Source organism: Crocodylus siamensis, chromosome 10 (assembly GCF_052110815.1).
Source record: "Crocodylus siamensis isolate JL-2025a chromosome 10, ASM5211081v1, whole genome shotgun sequence".
In the NCBI taxonomy this organism is placed as follows: Eukaryota; Metazoa; Chordata; order Crocodylia; family Crocodylidae; genus Crocodylus; species Crocodylus siamensis.
Genome location: NC_143404.1, coordinates 28,172,331 through 28,194,686, shown reverse-complemented (window position 1 = coordinate 28,194,686; position 22,356 = coordinate 28,172,331). Strand labels below are relative to the sequence as shown.

The 22,356-nt window shown below is 41.4% G+C and overlaps 1 protein-coding gene across 1 annotated transcript in view; it reads left to right on the top strand.

The window, feature by feature from the left end:
* SLIT3 (slit guidance ligand 3) overlaps positions 1-22,356 on the top strand; it is a 946,021-nt gene that overhangs the window by 848,583 nt on the left and 75,082 nt on the right. Inside the window, exons 27-28 of the mRNA XM_090064655.1 lie at positions 3,842-3,939; positions 12,302-12,441. Of these exons, the coding sequence (XP_089920781.1) occupies positions 3,842-3,939; positions 12,302-12,441 (238 nt within the window). The remainder of the gene's footprint in view (positions 1-3,841; positions 3,940-12,301; positions 12,442-22,356) is intronic.

The window sequence follows — 22,356 nt, the reverse complement described above, 5'->3', positions numbered from 1 at the left end:
ATAGCACTTCAGGCTATGGAGTATCTGTGAACTGCTTGATCTGAGGTTGCCCTTGTTTCTTCAGTTTGAAGTCTATCCTAAACCCATTGTGGTCAATGGTAAAAGTGCCACTGATTTTAGTAGCACAGGATCAAGCCTTCTTTGTGGCATGTGTTACATGCTGCTCCCTGCTTGCCTGACTCTTAGAAACAGGTAGAGGAAAATGCAAAATACCAGAATGCATAGCTAAATGAGTGTGCTGCTAAACCCTGCGTATGACATTTAAGTTTTCCATAAACAAAATAATCATGCACAGAAACCAGTTTAAATGATTAACATGTTGTCAAAAACTTGTGTTTTTGAATAAAACAAATGTTTGCATCGCCCATGTTTGTTCTTGCCCTATTGTCCAACTCTCTATTGGCTTATGCCAGTTCTCAGTGGCTTTTTGCTGTTCATGCCATAACATTTTCCAGGACTAAATACAAGTAGAGGCCAGCATTGGATTCCAAAATTTCAGACGAGTATAGTGAAGAACAACTTGTTATGTATAACACAGTCCAGTACAATCGATTTTATTCAATGTAATCAATTTCAATCAGTGTTGAGTCTAAAACAAAGGAGTGAAGCTTTCTAAGTACCTCAGGTTGGGTTCTGTTCCCAGTTAGAGAAGTTTTCAACCAGAACAGTTCTTCTAAAGTTGGAGCAAATTGAGGTCAATGCAGGAATTCCAGCTTTACATGGGCACATGTGAAGCCAATATATGGATGTGAATGTGTTTTGTCTGGCCAGCTGAGAAATGGAAACCATCATCAAAAATATTTCTAGGGTGTTGCATTTTGCCTTATCATCATTTATAGCAGAATTAGAAGCTCCTAAAAAGAAAGTATTTTAGTCAAAGACTAGAGGGATCCCCCAACCTATGCGTGTGATTTGTGTTTACCTTTTGAGGGCTTCTACCTCTTTCTCCAGTCCAGTCTTAATTCACACACCATTAGTCTTAGCACAAATGTTCAATATGAGCTGAGCTGAGACTAAAAGAAATTCCTTGTTTCCCTATTCTCATTGTAAATTGGAACCAGAGAATTGCCATAATTATTTGAAAGATATTTTCAACATGTCTTTAGGGCTCTTCTATGTGGAAGACAAATTAACTAAAGGTGTGAAGGCACATTAAAGCACATTATGAATGATGTTATTCAGTAGTAAAGGAGCCTTAGTTTGCTGTGGATTAATCAATACCAGTATTTTAAATAGTCTCATCTGTCTCAGAACAGTCACATATTTTCACAGTCTTTTATGTAATAAAATACTTCACATATATAGCACCTTTTTCTCAAGGACCTGAAGGTGTTGTGCAAACAATTGACTCATGTTTGCAAGAGAGACACAGGTGTCCTACTGCTTTCAAATGGGTTAAAGTAAGGTAAGATGGCTCTGGTTTACCTAATGCCATATAGTAAATTAGTGAAATAACAGCCTGACACAGCAGAACACATTGTTCAGTTTCCATGTTGCCAGAGGCCCTGGAAAACCAGCAACACAGGTATATTCAGTAAAAGACTGGGAACTGACTGCCAAATATGTGAGGTTAGAGGATGCCTTGGAAAAGAGATGCTCTCATCTTAACTTTGGTTCTTAATATTTTTACTATAAATCTCAAGCCAGTCTGCCTAACTGTATTAAAAGTAATGGGATTATGCTACATTGACTGTTTGAAAGACTGCTCTAAGGATGTTTTTAGGACTTTTAAAAAAACCCCCAAATGCTAGCTTTTTGTTTTGCTTGTTGCTATGGTTAGTTAACTCACAGAGTGTTTGCAAATTGTGATGCCAAGAGAACAGAGAGAGCATGTGAAATTGCAATGATATCTACAGTATTGAATCATCTGCAAAATACTCAGTTTACCAGGGATATGGAAAAGCATTTGCGTTGAACGTTTGAGAAATATTAAAGATGGCATGTTCCCAGCCTCCCTAGGGTAACACGACAAGCACATAGGATTTGCAACACAGATGGACAAAGGCATAGGCAACATTGCAGTGGGTGGCAGCCTATTAGCTCTGTGTGGCTGGCATCCCCTAAGTGCTGTGGAACACATGGTGCCAAAACAAAAGCTGCATGAGCTTCTCTCTTCACTTTCAACTTTCTCCCCTGAGGCCTCTGAGACTCAGTATTTCAAATGGAAGATACCAAGATTTTTGGCAGATGCTTCAGTATGTATGAAGCAGAAAGAATCTGTGCCAGCTCCTGAGTAAAGCACTAGTATGTCTGCTCCTCTGATACTTCATTTGGGGAGTGGCCTCTGCTCGTCCCCAGTGATTCCAGTATTTGATCAGGTCTGTCTCTTCCTTTTTGGAACTTGATTTCCTGGACCCTTCACTTCAGATTCTGAACATCCAAAGAGCATTTCTGTTTTTTGACTGGAAGAACCATCCCCAGTCCATGGAGATCATCTCTACCATATACAAGGGAGGGCAGCTTCCTCTGGTCCTGTTCTACTGTCTGAGTCTAATCTCTCTTCGGTTTCTCCCTCTGTAAACATTATTTCCCATCTGATAGTGTAGTGGCATTTCGCAGATTTCATAGATTTCGTAGACATTAGGGCTGGAAGGGACCTCAGGAGATCATCGAGTCCAGCCCCTTGCCCAAAGGGCAGGAAGTCAGCTGGGGTCATAGGATCCCAGCAAGATAAGCATCCAATTTACTCTTGAAGGTGTTCAATGTAGGTGCTTGAACCACCTCCGCTGGCAGACTGTTCCAGACCTTGGGGGCTCGGACAGTAAAGAAATTCTTCCTTATGTCCAGCCTGAAACGGTCTTGGAGGAGTTTGTGACCGTTCCTCCATATCTCCAGTGATTGGGAATGTGAGAGTATAAAGCACCTGGATGTAATGCATGTGATTAGCAGCATGGACAGAGAGTTGTCAGCTAGCTTTCTGTTTCTCTGCAGCTTTCACATCTACAGGTGGTCTTTGAAAATGTGTCAGCTAACTAAAACAGGTTCTGCAGCCATCTGAGGTTGACAAGCCTGAAACAATTTGGGCTCATACTGTTTGCACAGAGATTGCACAGCATCTATGATAGAAACTTCAGCCACTGTAGAACACTGGTCCCTACCCTGAGGAGCCTCATATTCAACCTGCAGTTGAATCTGTATGTATTGAACTCAGTATCCATCAGGAGCAGGTCCATTTTACAAAATTGCAGTGTAAGGGTAGCTTGAACTTTCAAAGACTTAAAACACAAAGAGGAAGCTAGGGAACTTGCACAAGGTAGAATTTGCATTTTGTTCTGGATTCATCCAGAACAGCAAGATATTAACCTAACTCCATTCAAAGACAAAGCTGTGACACCTGCTCCTAAATATGTTAAAGTAGGAGTCCCATTCTCCTATATTGTACACAGCTACTTTTGGATCATGGAACCATTCTGTTCTTTTAAAGACTATTACACAAACTTCATTATTATTGTAACTCATAGCATGAACCATGATGTTAAACAGGGAAAATTCATTTAAAAAAAAACAGATATAATTGAAGTACTTTACTTACCTTTGAATATGGCCTTTAATTGGCAGAATTGGCTTTGTCAGTCAGTAACCTTTTTAGGTTGTGGGCCAGAGTGACCAAATCCGGGTCAGCGGCTTGTGGGGAGGGCAAGCACTACAACCCACTGTCACTACTGCTTTTCTGTGCAGTTACACAGAGAAGGTGTCTGCCTCTGGCAATTGTCCCTGCTACAGGAAACTGAATGGAGATAAGGTGCAAATGGAGAAATAACAATAAGACCTGAAAAACAAGATAGACTAGTCCAGATGGTATGTATTACTAACTGAATTTCTATTTAACTTTCCCCAATAGGGTCGAGACTGCAGTATGCCCATTAATGCCTGCATTCAGAATCCATGCCAGAATGGAGGGACTTGCCATCTCACTGAGACAAATAAAGATGAATTCAGGTAATAGAAAGTGAATTGCATGTCAAACAAGATAATGAGCTGAATTTACCTTGCACTTGTCTATTTTACATTAATGAAGCCTAATGGGCTTTTTTTCTTGTTACAGAAACTGCTGTACAGGACAAATGATATTTTTTCACTAGACATTAAATTAATTTGGTCTCATTGGTGACACATTGTTTCCTCTGAAACAGGCATCCTTATTTTGTCTTAATAGGATGCATACTAAAAGCCGTTTTGTGTAATCCCCCAATCTGCTTTGTGTTATCCATAGGCTAATTTTCCTTGGGGCATTTCAAACACACATACACACTCCCTTTTTTTATTTGTAAAATGAGCATCTGTTGCTTGACAACCAGATGCAAAATGTTTTTATGCTGAACAATCTCATAGTCCAGTAGGCTTTAAGGAAACAATCGAAAAATGTGGGCGATTATGTCAGATCTTGGGCTTAGTGCCTGTAAAAGAACAGCCTTCATGACTTAACATCTTGCATTTTGCCCTCCTCACGAAAGCAGGGTCAGCCCAGTTGTTACTCAGATTGGACACTTCCAAAGGAGAACCGTGAGGCTGAGTGAAGTGATGTGATTTAGCAAATAGATCTCTTCCTTCTGAAATAGTTTTCTCCAATTCCCTGTGTATTTAAGGGACTTTGTACTGTTCATTGAGGTTATTTTCAGCTGAAACAACAGGAATGTTCTATCTACTTTTTGCATCAAGTTTCTGGGATGACATTTTAGAAATCAGTTGCTAAAACCTTGACCAAACTGTTAGCCTACGCTGCAGTGTTGATGCTGCCTTAACTATAGTAGCGGTGCTATTGTGGTTGGACTTCCTGGTGTAGACATCCCCTGAATGAGAGAATGGCCACTTTAGAGTTTTGTCATCACAGCTACATGAGCTCTGGGGTTTCACACTGTCACACTCCAGAATTAAGCTAGCTCTGTGTCTTAGAACAGAATTTGTAACATAGACAAGGGCCTATTCAGGTATTTGTGGTATCTTTTACTCAAAAGGGCCCTGGTTTGTAGCTTCTACTGCATATGTTAAATCTGTACTTCCTCTCCCAAAACATTTGTGAGGTGTTCTGATTGTAGGAATCACTCTCATCTCATCCCATAGGTAGCTGCATATCACTGTTGGCTAGGTGAGACAAAGAGTTGTAAGTTTTAGAGACTGTATAAAACCATTTTGATTGCCCAGAACAACTTCAGTCAATGTGGGATCTTATAATTTAGTACATCCTAAATGTCATATCCACTGCAGTTTTAAATTACTTGCTCCCTCAGTTAGAGTTGGTGGAAAGAACATTGATACAGTCATATTCTGTCAGAACATTTTGCAAAACTGCATTCACAAACTTTTACAGAACTGGGGCTCTCAAATTTTGAGAAGATGTAGAAAGAGCAGGGACAGGCTCCCGTGGCATCTGAATGCCCTTTTTGATTATATTCAGGGGGAAAATGATTTCAGCATTTCATTTTGAAGCAACATGTATAGCAGCCTTTTATGTGGTGTCCTGTTATATATAACTATACGTGCAAAATAAAAAAAAAGGCAAATATAGACCAAATATTTAAAATGATATAGAAATAGAGGTTTCATTGGTGGAATTTTTTAAAATTTGGGTTCCTGCTCTGTTTCAGAATAAAGGCTTAACATCTCAAAATCTTTTGCAGAGTAGACCTTTCACCGTTAAAGCCACAGAAGCAGTGCTATAGTGGCTGTGCTTCCTGGTATAGACATCACCTGAAAAGTCAGACTGGCCTGCAGGCAAATGTCCACACTGGGGTTTTGCTATTAACCTATTGAGTTCTATCTATCTTCTTTATGTTCATTTCCTTTTATATATCTAATCAGTTTAAGTACCATGGACTCCACTTTTTTCTGGAGGAGCAGAACTATAAAACTTAAACCATTAACGTTTGTCTGCACTAACAGAGACTTTCATGGGGCAATAGCCAGAAAAGAAAAGATAAGGAAAAGTTTCAAGCTCCTTTTTGAAGGGAAGTCTCTTCTCCAAAGGATGGCACCAGTTGGAGTTACATGTATATAAATCTATGTGCATCAAAATGAGAAAATATCCCCTTAGATTATATGCTGTGAGGAAGTGAATGTCAAAAATGTTTCAATGAGAGGCCTCCTTGGAATTTTCTGTTGTGTGGCCTGTAAAAGAAATTATATCTTCTATATATTTTCTTCCCTGGAGAAATATATTAATACACAAACTCAGCTGCCAAACTTGTCAAATCTTTACTCTTGTAAAAGGAAACTTAAGCCAAAGCTTTCCTCCCCATAAAATGCCAAGCAGTTTAACTCTCAAGTTTCTGTAGTCTCAGACGAGCAAAATTACCTTTTAAATAATGGTAAGGTGATGACATAAACCAGCCAAAGGCAGGAAATTCACAGTTAAGGCTGAGATTCTATCCTCTCTCACCCCTGTCTCTCCTGCTGTGCCTAGGTATCACAAGGGGGTCTACACAGCAGGTGATTTCAGTTTTCATATTTGCTGTAATAGCTAGTCGCAATGGAGTGGGTGCATACAAGAGTTCAGCTGGAGTTCTCAAATCTGTTCTCTTGTCAACTTTTTATTTTGTAACATATTTTACTCTGAATCATTGTCATGGTTTTTAAAATGGCAGGTTTTTTTTCCTTGCAAAAAACAGATAAATGACACTGCATGGCTCAGAAGGGTGGTAATACAACATGAAGCCCTTCTTTTCTCTAAATTGCTGATTCAAATCCCATCCAGGTCAGCTGTGACAAAGGTCACCCAGTCAAAGCTTCTTAGTGAGATTCGTAAAATGAGATGATAATGTCAAGCATGTGTCCCTGTCATTTAGCACCCCTCAGAGCCTTTGCTGAGAGTGTGACAAAGGAATGCATGGGTCACAGTGACAGAGCTATCAACTGCCTCACAGAGCTAACCCAAGGCAAACAGCAGATCATTGTATTCAGTATTCAGTGTAGAGAAACATATATATTCCCCATATCATTTTATCTGATTAGATATAAAGAGAATTTCATTGTCCAAAGCTGTTACTCCAGTGCCATCCACAAACTTTAAGCTCACTTAAAAATGTAAAAACTGGAAGCTGAAAAGTCTATTGCATGCATACCTCCTAGTCCAAGGATAGATGAAGCACCTGGGGACTAGCAAGTCATTCCATTGTTTTGCAGGTGCACAGAGTTATCTGCCAAAGGGTTTGTTATAGGTTTCTCGAAAAGCTGTTATTTAAAAATTTCCAAAAAAATCACAACAGCTGATTCTGAAGTATAATCTGTTATGTCTGTATTTATTTTGTTATCCAGATACTAAAGAATTTGATCTTAGCAGAGAAAAAATACAACCAATAACTTTGGGTTTTCATTCGCTACAGTTCAGCCCTGAAAAAATTATTCCAGAAATGTCATCATTAAGTTCCTTAATCATCTAAAGAATACTCATAAAACTGCTAACTGTTAACAAATGAAAAGATGCACATTTCTAATAGCCAATTCAGAAAACTCAAACTGGGATCTGAAAATCCAGGTTTTTTTTCTCTTATGCCTCAGTGCTTCTAATAAAAGGTCCATGTTCCGACCTCAGTGCCTGTTTTGCAACGCTGTTGTCCTCAGACTATGCCCTTCTTTACATAGCTGAATCTGATTGGTCTAGACATGGAACTGAGTAAGTTATTTCTGAGTTATTTTGGTGGTGCACAAGCAATAAAAAAAAAAGTAAGAAAACATAAAAAGCAGCAGTGATTTACTTTTTAGTCACTAAATCATATCCGACTCTGAATAAACAGAAGAGGCAGATCCGTTATATACTAACAACTCTCTAAGAATTTTTGTTTACTCCAAAGCCCTCTTCATACCCCTCTGAAAGGCAGCCACTTCTGGGATAGGAAATAGCAGCTAAATAGTTCTCAGCATACTGCAGAACAGTGAGGGGAAATTCTGGCTAGGATCAACAGTCTTTACGAATGAGACTGCTGCAAAATCTGGAAGAGTAGGCAGAATTCTGACATATAGGTCGTTTAAGATTCAGTGCATTAGGTCTTCTCTATTTTACCTTGATGCTAAGCTTTGGAACACCTACAAGAAATAAGCTCCACCCCCTTGTTCCTGTTTTGTGAGTGGCCAAGCCCAACAATTAGGTAGCATAGGTGGCTAAGAGTGCATGCCCCAGTCTGTTTTCAGGCTTTCCCAGGATGTCTCTAAGAAAATATGATATCTGAGATCCAGGGGAGGTGCTCTAACAAATAACCCTGTAAATTAATCAGTAGGGGATTTTTGCCAGGGAGTTCTCACTCTTGGGAACTCAGTGTCCTGAGCAGTCAGATGAAACTCACATTTGGTGACCTTCAGGTCATGCTGTAAATCTCATTTTTTCTTCTAGGCTTTTTCTGGGAAAATATGTACAAATCCTCCCACACTAGCCCTCTTTCACCATTGTGTTCAACCTAAGGCCAAGCTTTAGCATTTAATTTCTACTTGCAGACTTGTGTATTTGAATGCAAATTGAAAAGAAGAATGACATAGAAATAATAATGCAAGAACTTACCAAATAATAGGGTGGAAAGGTAGCCAAATGTCATTGATAATGTCGACACTTCCCTTTCTTACAAAAATTAAATGCACCCTAATCCTAAAATATTATTTGTTAGCAGTTCCATATTCCGTAATGTCACTACTGTAAATCCTGGGATCGTGGACAATGGCTGGCTAAATAACTGGCAACATGTTCTCTTGTTGTTGTCTTTTAAACTGAAAGAAAGATCCATGCTCCCAAACTGAGACCTTGGATGCCAAGTTGCAGCCTGGAGCTCATTTTTATGGCTGAGTTATAAACCCTTGAAAATGGGGTTTTGTAATGGAAAGGGGTGACATGATGAATGCACCACTTTATTTAATTAGACTTCTTTACCCTCCTCCCCCTCCTCTTGCCACAAAAGATGCTGTGCTAGCTCTTCTTTCTTATATGCCTTCTGCAATCACCTGGATCATTGCAGGGTCAGAAAGAGGACATTTTTTATTGATACTAATGAGGTAGAGACAGGAAAAGAAAATATTTCATATTGATTTATTGTGTTTTAAATTGGATTGATCTGAGCAGTTTGTTTTCAGTCGTTCACTGTGAAGAGTTTCCTCTTCCATCTAGCTCTCCTACCCTATGAATGACCAGTGTAGGATTGAGAGAATGTAGTTGCCAGTGTAACTTAGGTTTCTGTGCTGTTCCTCATTTGGACACTTCTTGTTGTGACTGGTTGAGACACCTGCCCCATCGCCCTGTTTCCTGTGCCATTTTTAATTCCTTGGATTTCTAATTAAAGTGAATATTTAGGTAGCCCATTTTATAGGAGAACCCAGTGTCACTCCTTGGGATCATGTTCAGGCAGGTGTAGATTGTGCATGTGCAGCCATCTGTGGTCTCATAGTTTGGGGCTTTTGTACCAGGTCCTCACTCCTTGGATCACAAAAGGAGAAGACAGAGCCAGCTTCCTACCCTTGTATCTAATGTTATCGTCCCTGCATCTGTGGCTCTTCCAGCTACCAAACCCTTCTGTTTCCTTGATACAGAACCCCAACAGTATCTACAAATCACAATCGTAACCACATAGCCATGCTGATGGCTTCATCTCCAGCCTGGACATCCAAGATATTAAACCACATACACTAGTTTTGCCTACCTTAGGAAATAGTCTTGACTCGTCCAACAGTGGTCAGCGATTGGTATAGTTGCACTGCTTCTTTCCCTTTTAAATGATAATAACACCCCCCCAACCTTTCCAAAGCACTTTTCATGTTTAGATCTGACACTTTACAACCTTCCCCCCACCCTCCCCCACCCAAGTGTCTTTGCCTAAAGCAGTGGTTCTCAATCTTTTTAGAGTTCAGGCACCAAGGTTAAACTCAAAATACCCCTCAGAAAGTCCTCATTGTTAGTTTTCACTCATTTTTGACTACAGAAAAATAAGAGCAACTTTTCTGTTGCAAACAACTCAGAAAAAGCACAGGAGGTCAGAATGTAAAAAATCACAAGGCTGAATCAATTCAATCTTTGCAGGTTAGTCTAAGCTGTGTAGATTGAACCAATAAGCAGGTGAACAGACACTCACTTTTGATTTCAGAAATGCAGCCACATGCCTGCAGTGACCCAAGTTAGAAGCTTTGTGGGGTAGAGTATGCCTTCTTGCTTGGTGGGAGTAAACAACTTGGGCCAAAGCTACCCCACCTGGCCTGTGAGGGAGGGTTTATAGGGGAGGTACAAAGCATCCTGGGATGCTAGGGGACTGTGAGTTAGCTTGAATCTGGGATAGAAGTTTAATAAACTGATTTAACCTAAATCAGTTAAGTCTGATTACTACATCTATCCAGGTTTACCTTAAACTGGTTTCAGACATTTTGAAAGTGGTTTATGTGCACTAAACTTCTGTTGTGTTACAGATTTGAACTGGTTTCAGATGGCTTATACTAGTTTATGTGTAATTTCTGTCCCTAACTAAAAGATTCCTGTTTGAAATCTCTGGGCTTACCTTATGAATCATGTTTGTACACCTAACAGTGCTAACATTGTGCGGCACCTTACAGCACCCTTGAAAGGACCTCCAGGCACCCCAGAGTGCTATAGTACCCTGGTTGAGAATCACTGGCTTAAAGAGCAGCCCATAGGCAGCTAAGCTAATTGTTAGGTGACTTTCTGACTTGGTCAATTCACAAGGCTTACCAAAGTCTGGCTAACACCTTATTCAGCTGACTCTACATTGTTCCCATAAAAGCCACATTCTGCTTCTTGCTAGGGCTGTGCAAAGCTTCAGGCCATGATTCTATTTGGCAGAGATTCGATGCAATTTGGTGGCTGAATCTCTGAATCCAAATTGAATCAGAGGACCCTTTAATTTCTCCAAATCAATTCGAAACCCTCTGACTCAATGCAGAGAGATTCGGAAACATTCAGAGGTTCAGACATAGAGACAGCTTTAAATGTTTTTTCTGCGTACCTCTAGGTAGCAGGGGGTCATGAGGAGTGACCCACAGAAGTGTGGGGGACTCCCCAGTGTGCTCAGCAGCCGACCTGGAAGTGGACCAGAAGCACTTTCGGTCCACTCCTGGGTGCCCCAGGAAGTACACTGGAAGGCCTCCCCGCACCCTCCCTCTGGCCCAGTGACTGGTACCTCCTGGGTCTAGGGGGGTCCTCCTGTAACTGATTGGCAAGCTGGGAAGGCGCAGGGGGGGCCCACAGCATGCTCCCTGGCAGACTCAGAAGTGGACTGGAAGTACTTCAGGTCCACTTCCAGGTTCACCGCCAAGCACATGGTGGTCCCCCCCACACTCCTATGGGACAGTGCCTGCACCCTAGCATCACAGCAATCATGAGCCACACCTGCTACCTCAAGGTATGTAAAAAAAACTTTTAAAGCTGTGTCTATGTCCAGATCACTGATTCTCCAAATCAGCATCTAATCTTTGGATTTGACCAAATCGAATCAGGGACAGTGATCTAAATAAATGAATCAAATCATTGTCCCTGATTCTGGCCGAATCTGAATCCAGATTGAATAGGGCCTGCTTCACATACCCCTACTTCTCACCAAGAGCATCTGGAATTATTTTGTTTTTTCTTGGTCTTCAAGCTGTTGATTTGAGAAAAGCGTGCAATTCACAGTACGCTAGATAAACATATCTCAGTTTTGGACTTGGAGCCATCCCTTCAACAAAATGAAACTTGTCCTGTCCCCTTTTAATCTTATCATATGGTGTTAAAAGTCTTCCCAAACTGACCTATCACACAGAATAAATAATGTAGCTTTCCGTAATTTCCACATAGGCCAAAATTTGCTTCACACCCCATTAAAGCTAGACTTCTTAATCAAATGAAAGCTGAGCTTGAAGAAGATAAAATACTTAGCAAAATATTTCTCAGCTGTGCTCAAGTCCTTGTAAATACAGGTTTCACATTAATACCTTTGTTTTTTTGGTTGGTTGGTTTTGTTGGGGGTGCCAGGAAGGATTATTGGTTATTTAGCTATGTTGCAAAGGGTTGAAATACCTATTTAAGATGTGAGCTATAACAATATCAGCAAGGGGTACAGTGTGATGCACAAGAGAGGATTTCATCTCCCCATGTTATAAACAGATGACTGCAGGCTGCTGGTGTCACCATGCACTCACAACTAGGGCCAAAAGCACTAAGTAATGTCAGTTCTACAGAACAGCAGACATTTACAGCTACGGCGCCTTTGGCTACAGCCATTCATCTATGTTACCTTACACCTCATTTTAGTACTACAACAAAAGGAAGGGGGAAAAGAATCTGAAATCCAAACTAATCTTTGCTTTTTGGGGTTTTGTTTGTTTGTTTTTCTTCTCTGCTAAGCTGTTCTTGTCCTCTGGGATATGAGGGGGAGAGATGTGAAGTAAACCCAGATGACTGTGAAGATAACGATTGTGAAAATAACTCTACATGTGTGGATGGGATCAACAACTATGTCTGCCTCTGCCTACCGAACTACACAGGTAAGAAAGAAGAACCACAGCCAGAGGGACATAGGAATCCCTTGGCAGTAGTTCAAGGAATTTCCATATTTTCGGGTACCCAATGAAAACTGACTGATCTCATGCATAGAATTAAACCAGGTTCTGGGTAGACTATAACATAACTAAATTTATTTGTGCCTTCTCTGTGGATTATGAAGAAGTCGTATCTCTCTACCAGGGCTGTGCGAAGCTTCAGTCCCTGATTTGATTCAGCGGAGATTTGGCCCAGTTTGGTGGCCAGATCTCCAAATCTGAATCTAATCAGAGGGCCCTTTAATCTCTACGAATCAATTCAGAACCCTCCAAATCAATTCAGAGAGATTCAAACAGATTCGGACATAGATACAACTTTAAATGTCTTTTCTACATACCTAGAGGTAGCAGAGGCTTTGAACACTGTAGTGCTGGGGCAGATGCAGCATCCCACAGAAGCACGGGGTGCTCCCCAGCATGCTTGGCAGAAGACCTGAAAGTAGACCAGAAGCACTTCCAGTCCACTTCCTGGTCCACTGGGGAGAGTGCACCCCCTTGGCTTGGCAACTGGTGCCTCCTGGATCTGGGAGGGCACCCAGGGTCCCCTGGTGGCCAATCACTGAGCCAGGGGACATGGGGGACCCCCCCAGCGTGCTCCCTGGCAGATCCGGAAGTGGACCGGAAGTATTTCTGGTCCTCTTCCAGGTTCACTGCCAAGCATGCTGGAGAGCCCCCTCGCATTCCTGTGGGATGCTCCATGCATCCCAGCACCGCAGCAAGCATGAACTGTGCTGGTACCTCAAGGTACATAGAAAAAACTTTAAAGCTGTGCCTGTGTCCTAATCACTGGTTTGCCAAATCAGCACCGAAACTTCAGATTAGGCTGAATCAAATCAGGGACAGTGATCTGAATCAATGGATCGAATCACTGTCCCTGATCTGGGCTGAATCCAAATTTAATAGGGCCTGTTTTGCACAGCCCTGCTATCTATCCTCTAAATCAAAGAGTGGGGCAAAAAGAAGGAATAGCTTTGCAAGGATTGTGCTTCAGCAAGTACAGCTGATCCCCAATTCAGAAGAATCAACTATCCCCTAACTAATAATAATTCATTAGAATGATGAGATTTTTTTTCAGGGAGTAGAAAGGGAAGTCTATGCACTTATTCAAGTCGGAAGTACTAATTTCCCATGTCAGACATACTAAGCCACAGTTACTGCAACTACAGATGAAATATCTTTTAAAAGAAATACTAAGCTTGAGGTGTGGTTATATAAATGTGTACCTGTATGCCTCTTTCTTTAAATGCCTCATAGAAGTGTTCCTAGTACAGAGCTTAGCTTGATTTTCATCCGCTCCAACTTTCAGAGAACAACTATAGTTCCTGTTTCAAATTACAGTATAATAATAACACTTGTAGAATAAGCTTCATCAGCAGATCTCAAGATGAGATCTAATGAAGTGAGCCTGATGCTATTCCATCTAAATTATCTCCGGGTTATGGATGGGGAAACTAAGGCTCAAAGACCCAGAATCACAAAATAAACTGGGAAGCAAATCTAGATCTCCTCCTCCCCTGCCCTTCAATTTAGATACATTTTTACAAACTTTTCTGTAGGAGTTGGAACTTCTTAATCCAGAAATCTAAAAATGTTTCCTTCCAAATGACTATTGGAGTGAACTGTTCACTAATCACAAGCTACCTAAAACCATCCTCCTCAGTAGTATACAGTGGTAAGAAAATACCCACATTAGTTCCTATTTAGATGCCTTGCACTGGGATTTTTACTCTTTGAGCATGGAGCACTTAATGAAGGGCTTCTCATACGCTGGAGTATATTACATATCATGGGATTTATGAAGTATCAAGTTTGAGTGGCTTAGTAAGTGAGAGGGAAGTCTTCTAGAATTTCCCAAACTCTTAAAATGCTTTTGTGGCCAATATGAGAAGCCTGTGTAAATCTTTGGCTGGGAAAATCCTTATGACTTGAGTGAAAATTTATTAGAGTTTTTAACCATCTTTCTGCCAAAGCCTCTGCAAAGCTTAGGCTTACTGGAGCAAAGTTTGGGGTTTTTTGTCCACCCCAGAAGGTTGAATCCAATGTACTCCCTTAAAGTATACTTATATGAGCTACGCATTGGTGATTTTAGTTAAAGTTCTTTATCTAGAGAGACAAACTTTTAATTTACAAAGGGAGATACACTGGGATAGGCAAAAATGTCTGAAGAACTGAACCCGGTGCACAGAAGACAATCCTGGTCCCTTTTTACAACTTCACAGGAGGCTGTTATACTCTTAGGCAATGGTGCTGAATAACCAGCCTGTGGGGCCGTGCCATCCAGCCCACAAGACTCTCCATGGGCCTGGCAATTTGGCAGCAAGGGAGCAGTGAAAGCTTTAATTGCCTTGGCTCTGGAAGCTGCAGCAATGAATGCCACCACCTTTCCCTTGCCATCAAATTTCTGGATATGTGGGGAGCCCTGTGTGCTGGATGACATGCAGGGTCACTCCAAGACTGAATCCAGTGCACAAGCCCAGATCAGTACACCAGTTGTACCTGTTGACTGACCCTACACAACAATCCCATGTTGGATCTGGCCCAGGGATTGACCTGCAGGACCAGAAGGTTGATCACCTCTGCTCTTATGGAAATTACTGTAAAATACCAGGAAAGGGTAGATAAATGGCACCTATCAGTCCCTGGCTTTGATTAAGAACAAAGAACATTTATGACATGTCAGCATTAGTTTGGAAATATTTCCTATTACCTTGCAGCTCATTGTTATCCACATGAATGACCGAATATTGCCTTGTTATATAAACTGTCCCTTGGTAAGAATATACAAGTTTATCAAATAGCCGCACATATTAAGTCTTTGGACTAAATTCGGTTGGTGGATGCATGACACACATTACATATTGTGCATTATCTGTGGTATAGAATATTAACCCTTGTTCCTACAGCATGGCCAATGAAGTAGCTTTGATCATAACTGGGGACCTACACAATTTGTGGAGGATGCTTAAAACTGTTTAGGGAGTACCTGTGCTAAAACTCGCAGCAGTTTCAAAAAAGGCAAAATGTATCTTGGATGAACTAAATCTATGAGTACTCGTAGTAATTTGTGAGAGTAGGGTCACTTAAATTACATTGAGGTCAGGTTTTGAACAAGCAAGGAAATAATCATGCTCCCAATAATCACCTTTGACAACTCACTATAGCAAAAACTCTTAGGGTGAAATGCGGTTATGGTAGTTTAGAAGCCCATAGGTATCATCACTGCCCTTCTTGAGGGTAATTGTAAGAAACAGTTAAACTCCTGTAAAGGATAAAATAGCTGAAGTAATATGAGCCATCACTCAAAAGACAGGCTACATATACAGCCAGGTAGAATTCAGGCTGTGTAGGCAGAAAAAGTTTACTGGGGCTGGATGTACATTTGAGACACTGGTTATTGTTTAATAGAGCTCCTTATGTGAAAGAAAAACAAGCAAAGAAACACTGAAGACTACAGAGCGAAAGCAACAGGGAAGCCACAGAACACCATTCAGAAGTGTGTGTGTGAAAGAGAGAGAGAATGTTTGCAGAAAAGTGCTCGCTCGAGGTTTGAGTTGCATCTAAAGAAATACTGTGTAGATTCTTCATAAATACAAAGAGTTGCATCAAAGTAATACCTTGGCCCTTTGTCCTTTTTTAGCCCTAATGGAAACACTTTGCAAGACCTGAAATCCTGGCTTACAGCTTGGGTCTAAAGGGGTAACAATGGTGTCAGTTTGGCTTTAAGAAATGAGAGATGGGTAACTTTCTAACTGGTAATGTAGTTATAATTAAGATAAGAGCAATGAAATCTCATGTTTTAAAAAGTAAGTGAACTCTGTTTCAGTTGGGAAGGAATTTTTTTTCTCATATTCAAATGGTCCAGTGAGCTACATGCATTTCTGGTATTTGACTTCCTGTCAGGCATGATAAACAAGCAAATACTGTGTTTTTTAATGAGGCCAAATATAAAGGAACTAGCCAGTTGCCCATCAGGAATGACAGGGGGCCATGTGCGGGCGAAGCGGGGGGCAGGGGAGGAGTGGTCCCAGGCCCAATACAGGGGAGGCCCAGGCCTGAGGGTGGGGAGAAGCTCACCTGCCGCAGTGAGGGGAGCAGTGGGACTGGGCTCAACCAGGAGCGGTGAGGAAATGGGAGGAGCAGGCTCGGAGCCAACAGGGGGGAGGGGCGATGGGGAAAGAGTGGCCCTGGGCCCAAGGAGGGGAGGAGGCTCGCTCCTCCCCTCCCCCAGCCACTGCCATGTCAGGCCTCATTGGGCTGGGCCTCCTCCCCTCCCCCCACTGCCGCTGCCACTAGCATGCCCACTCTTCCCCCAACCGGCCTCGGGCCCACTCCTCCTCCCACCATCACCATGCCATCCTGCATTGGGCCCTGCAGGTGGCGACGATGGAAGGGGGAAAGGGTGGGCCGAGGCCACAGCCAGTGGCCTGCCCCTCCCATGGTATCCCAACCCTGCTCCCCACACCCCGCGCTGCCTTCACCACCATCTGCAAGGAGCACAGAGGGGACAGGCATGGCCAGCTCCGGTGGCCTCGCCCCCCCCCCCGCTCCATCATTGCCACCTGCAGGGAGTAAGGCAAAAAGGAGTGCTGTCCTCACCCCCCGTTCTGTTCGCTCTGCTGTCCCTGCCTCCAGGGAGCAGGGCAGGCGGGGTGAGGCCAGCGCAGCTGTTCTCGCCCCCCTTCTCTGTCCCCTGTGTCCCTACCATCATGGCAGCACTCCACCACTGCCAGCTCCTGTTTGAACACTTCTTAACACTCTGATTGGCTGTTTGTCAGCCAATCACAGCGTGAATAAAGCATTACAGACAGACAGATTAAGGCTTTTATAATATTAGAATGTATTGCTCAGAAGAAATGCAGAGCATACTTTCGGGGACTCTATTGCGAAAGCAGTAATTGTGGAAAAGACATAGGGGTCATAGTGCACAATCAGGTGAACAGGAACTCTCAGTATGATGCTGTTGGCAACAGGTCCACTGTGATCTCTGAATCTATAGACAAGATTATCAAGAAGGACTAGGTAGGTTATGATCCCCATGTATTCAGGAATGGTGTGACCTATGCTGGTCTATTGTGACCACAGTTCAAGAAGGACATTGATAAATGGGAGAAACTTCAGTAAGCAGCCAAGAGAATGGGTAAACACTGAAAGATAGTCCTTATAATGAAAGATTTCAGGAACTTGATCTGTATTACTTCACAAAGTGAAGTTTCAGGAGAGATTTAATTACAGGATCCAAGTACTTCCATGGCGAGCAATGGGCATCTTTACACGTGCTCTGGGGTGAGGAAGGGGACGCTTTAATTACAGAGGCTCTCAGGAGCATCCTGATTAAAACTCCTGCAGCATCACATGTATGCAGCGTCCCACACTTCAGAATGGAGGTCGGGGCAATTTAACTAAAGCTCGTTCAAAAAGCTTTAGTTAAACCACCTCTTCCACCATTCTCAAGCAAAGGAATGCTGAATACGTGTGACACAGAAGCTGTTGGACTGTGCTAATTAGCATGCGTTGGGACAGATATCCGGCATGTATATAGGTGACCAATAATTTGATCATAGAGGACTCTTCACTCTAGCATATAAAAGTATAACAAGAACTGAAGGCTAGAAGTTGAATCTAGAGAAGCCTGGTCTTGAAACAAAGTGCAAATTTTTAACAATCAGGATAAGTAATTATGGCTTACAAATGGCTGTAGTGGATTTTCCATCACTAGCAGTCTTTAAATCAAGACAGAATATTTTTATTAAAAGTATGCTTTATTGAAGCAGGAATTAATTTAGGGATGTCATGAAGTTTATAGTATATCAGAAGTCTAATGCAATAGACCTTCTGGATTTTTAATCTTCGATATTCAGTGCGTGTGTTTCTTCCGTTAGAGGGACTTGTGTTCCTATGAGGTTTGCTTGACCCATGGCTAGACCACTACTTTATATAAATATATGCATTTATAAAAATATAAAATTAATAATTAATGTGAGTTGAATGTCTTAGAAATAGGAACTGTTGAGAGAGTTTGACAGTGTCTCTTGTTTTCTTTCCCACCACAGACGCTCACTGCTTTGCTGACTTGTGTGTGTTTTGTTTTACTTGTGTACTTTCATTGGGTAAAATAACATAGGCCAGAAATCTTTCCTCAAAGACTAATTTTCTCAGTGTTTCTCCTTAAAATCCCTTGACAATTCTTTCCCAACAGTTGATCCTAGATGAAGCAAGACTAATTTGGTGAGAGAAGGAATTTCCCACATTCAATGTCTGATTTCACTTTGGTTCAACAATTCTTTGCTCCTTTGCATAGTTCTTTTCCATTCATGGATCTCAAAGCACTTCTGAAGCATAAATTAAGCTTCGTAGAACTTCAGCTTAAGCTTCATAGGCACATTCTATCTACAGATAACAAAACTCAGGTACAGGAAAGATAAGTGATTGGCTACACATCATCAGGAAATTCTGTGGAAGAAATAGAAATCCAAGACTTTCATTTCCTCAGTTAAGGCTCTTGCCACAAGACCACATTTCTTTATTATTATTTATTAGTGGCCGAGTCAACCTTCTCAAATATGGGTGCCTTTGATTAAGCACTTTGGCTCTGTGACAGGGTACTTTGTTTCTTTGGTTATCAGGAAATGCCCCTGGTTCCCCCTGGGCAGCTGTCACTTGATGGGCAGTTTAACCCTACAACTAAACTGAAAGATCTACTTCTTCCAGGATAATTAGGGTAAGTTCAGCCCAGACTTAAAGCCAATAGCAGACTATACTCTGTGTGAATAACAAAAATAACAGCTTGCTTGAACCCTGTGTGGGCCACAACCTTCTCTTGATGCAGAGGAATGAAGTTCAGTTCCTAGCTACAGACTTCAGGACAGGAAGCTACCAGTTGATTTGCTTTTTGTCTGTTGGCTCTTTTCTCATCCTCCTGGTCTCTTAACTTCTTCCTGGAGCTGATTTACATCTGGTTGTCTGGTTTAACACCTCTAGGGTGCTGGCAGATGTGGGGTGGGGTGGGATGGGGGGGAGGTGTATGCTCTACCAGAAGAGGCAGTGCATTACTATGACTCGGCTCCACAGTGTCTGTATAGATTGGGCTCTTCAGTGCGGTTTTGGGGCTTTTAGCTAAAGCTGATTCAATCAGTTATTAGATAAAAGTGCCAAAAAGCCCCACTAAAACACCCAATCTCTACAGATGTTGGGAAATCTGGGTACAGCTAAGGCGCTGCTTGTTTCCGGTCTTGTGCTGGGCTCGGTGCCGAGTTCAAAGTAAAACCCTGTAGGTTTTTTTTTCCCCTATGTCTGCAAGCAGCCTTAGTTTCCAAGTACTTCAGAAAAAAGCTAACTATTAGCCCCCTAGCTGTCTGTCTCAGGCCTCCATGACAAGGTACGTGGGATTCCCTCCCTCTGGGGCTCCTCCGAGTTTATCGTTCTGGCCACCTGCTTCTTCAGCCCTTTGAAGGCCAGCGCAGAGACTTGTTCTCTGGTGTTTTTATGTGGAAGGACACACAGCTTGCTCAGGGGGAACGTCTGGTGCTCTTCTCGTGTTGTTTTAGTGAAAATGCCCAAATACTGCCATTCATGAAAGATTGACAGCTCAAAAAATTGAACCAAACCCAAACTGCTCTTTTAAAGTTTTTTAAATATTTTGGTAAACGTCTTTCTTTTCTTTTTAAATTTCTCACATCTCTTCCTTCTCTGTTTTTAACCAGAAGCAGGAATTAGCAGTTGCCACAAGGAAGTGGAGAAGTGTTGGAAATTTTACTATACAGTCTGCTGTAGCACATTTTATTAAATGTATCCAAACCTCCTTGATCTAGAAACTGGGAAGAGATTTGAAAATAATATCATGGCCTACGTTGAATAAAGGTTTGGGGGGGTTTTTTCTCCTAAACTAGATGGCATCCCAGGAGGAAAAACCTCTAAGATTATTTTTTTGGAAAGGCAAGTGTTTTCGAATAGTCTATTTCCTTGGGAAAAAAACTGCCCCAAGCAACTTATATCACAGAAAAGCAACTGGAAACCATTTCTGGAATCATATGTTTCGAAGAAGAAAAAATGCAATTTTACCTTGCAGCCTCCTGGGATAGGCGGTATCACAGAGTTTTTTTATTGTTTTGCTGCTTTTAGATTGAATACTCTTCATTGTTTGTGCCTTATGGCAGCTCCTTTTCCTGGCATGTCTGATTGTGGTACTGCTGCCTGTTTGAGGCCAAGTACTTAGTTAAGCAAAATTACTCTGAAAGAAAGCTATCTTGTGGTGACTTGTGGTTGCCACCAGTTAATGGAGCTTTGCTAGCCTACTTCACATAGCTAACCATTGTGGTAAAACGGTGCAAAACAATCTCCATAAGGGACTCCAATCACAGCAGAGTTAAATTTAGTTGAATCATGGCTCTGTAGATCCCCGCCCCCTCCATTTTGTGTGTTTTCTTAACTGCATGTGTAATGCATACAAACAGGAAGCTTTTGGATAATGTGGTTTCACATATTTCTTCAGTAAGTTCACCAAGGATTTGGGCTATTCATTGTGTATCTGTGGCCTTAAACAAGTACATAACTATTAGCTTATTTTATAACTATGGGACCCTAGCCATAATTAGCTTGAAAGAGTAAGTCATAGTTAGGGTTTAGTGTACATATCCTTTCATCCAAGAGTTTTACTCTTGGTGGAAGTTTCCCAATTTTACTTACTTGGCTAATATGAAACTTTTTTGCTTTGCATGCAGAAAGATTTTTTTTTTTAAAGAAAGAAATAATGCTTCCCACATGCAAAATGAGAGTAGTGGGGAGAGCTGGATACATGTAATTGAGGCCAGGATCTTGGTTCCATTGCTGCTTCCATTGAAATCAGTTTGAGGTTTTCACTGAAAAAAAATCCACACATTTATCACTAGCTGATCAGAATACTGAAATTCATTTTCCTGAGCCTAGAGGTGGAATAAATGATGTGCCTGATTCTCTGACAGTCAGAAGTAATGGGTAGTGTATCTCCTTAGTGCTCTGCATCCTTCCTCAGCTTTTGCTTGCTTCTAGTACTTGTTTAAGTCATGTCTGCAGTCATATTCTGTAATGTCTCACAGAAGTTTTCCTTCCTTTCATGACCTAGTAAGACAAGTAAGACCCTTTGGAATAATCAGTTTAGAAGATGAAGAACCTGCTTACTGAAAATCAAGGATTGTTGGTATTTGGGACCTAACTTGTGAAACAATTTGTCAACAATTTGTGCCCAAACACAGTTGCTTTCAGAGCAAGTTACTTACCCTTACAAAGATGCCAAATATAGGAGTATGGAAAGTCTGCTGCAAATCAACAGAAAGTTATTGAAGACTTGGACACTATACTGAGGGGCATGCAAGAAATTCCATAAAATAATAAGGAGGTCTTTCTAGGAAAACCTCTCTGTTTGAATAAGTTGTCAAGCAGAAATGGGCTATAATTTATCTTCTGGAGGTATGATGACTACCAGAGTGTAGCATAGCTGCTGCCAACTTCAAAGGAAAAGGAGTAACTAAATATTTCTGTGACTTAAACTGACAGGTGAGCAGAATTGGGGCAAATGTGTCCAGTGTCTGTTGGGACTGTGTCTTGGTCTGAAGGAATTAAATATTTGAAGAAATCTCTATTAATTTTCAGGTTATTGACTTGTAACCTGGCTGAGAGTTGTTTGCTCTAATTTTTTACTAAACTTCTAGGATGAAAGGGATTCCTGATGTGCATAGGCATTTTGTCCCTAATTGGGTTTTTTGGACAGAGGTAAGTAAAGCATTGATTTGTTGGCCCAGTTATGTAGTATCAATTTAAATGTGACCTTTTCTCTAGCTAGCTTGGAATAAGATTGTTTGTTTTATTTTTATATTTCATTAAAATCAT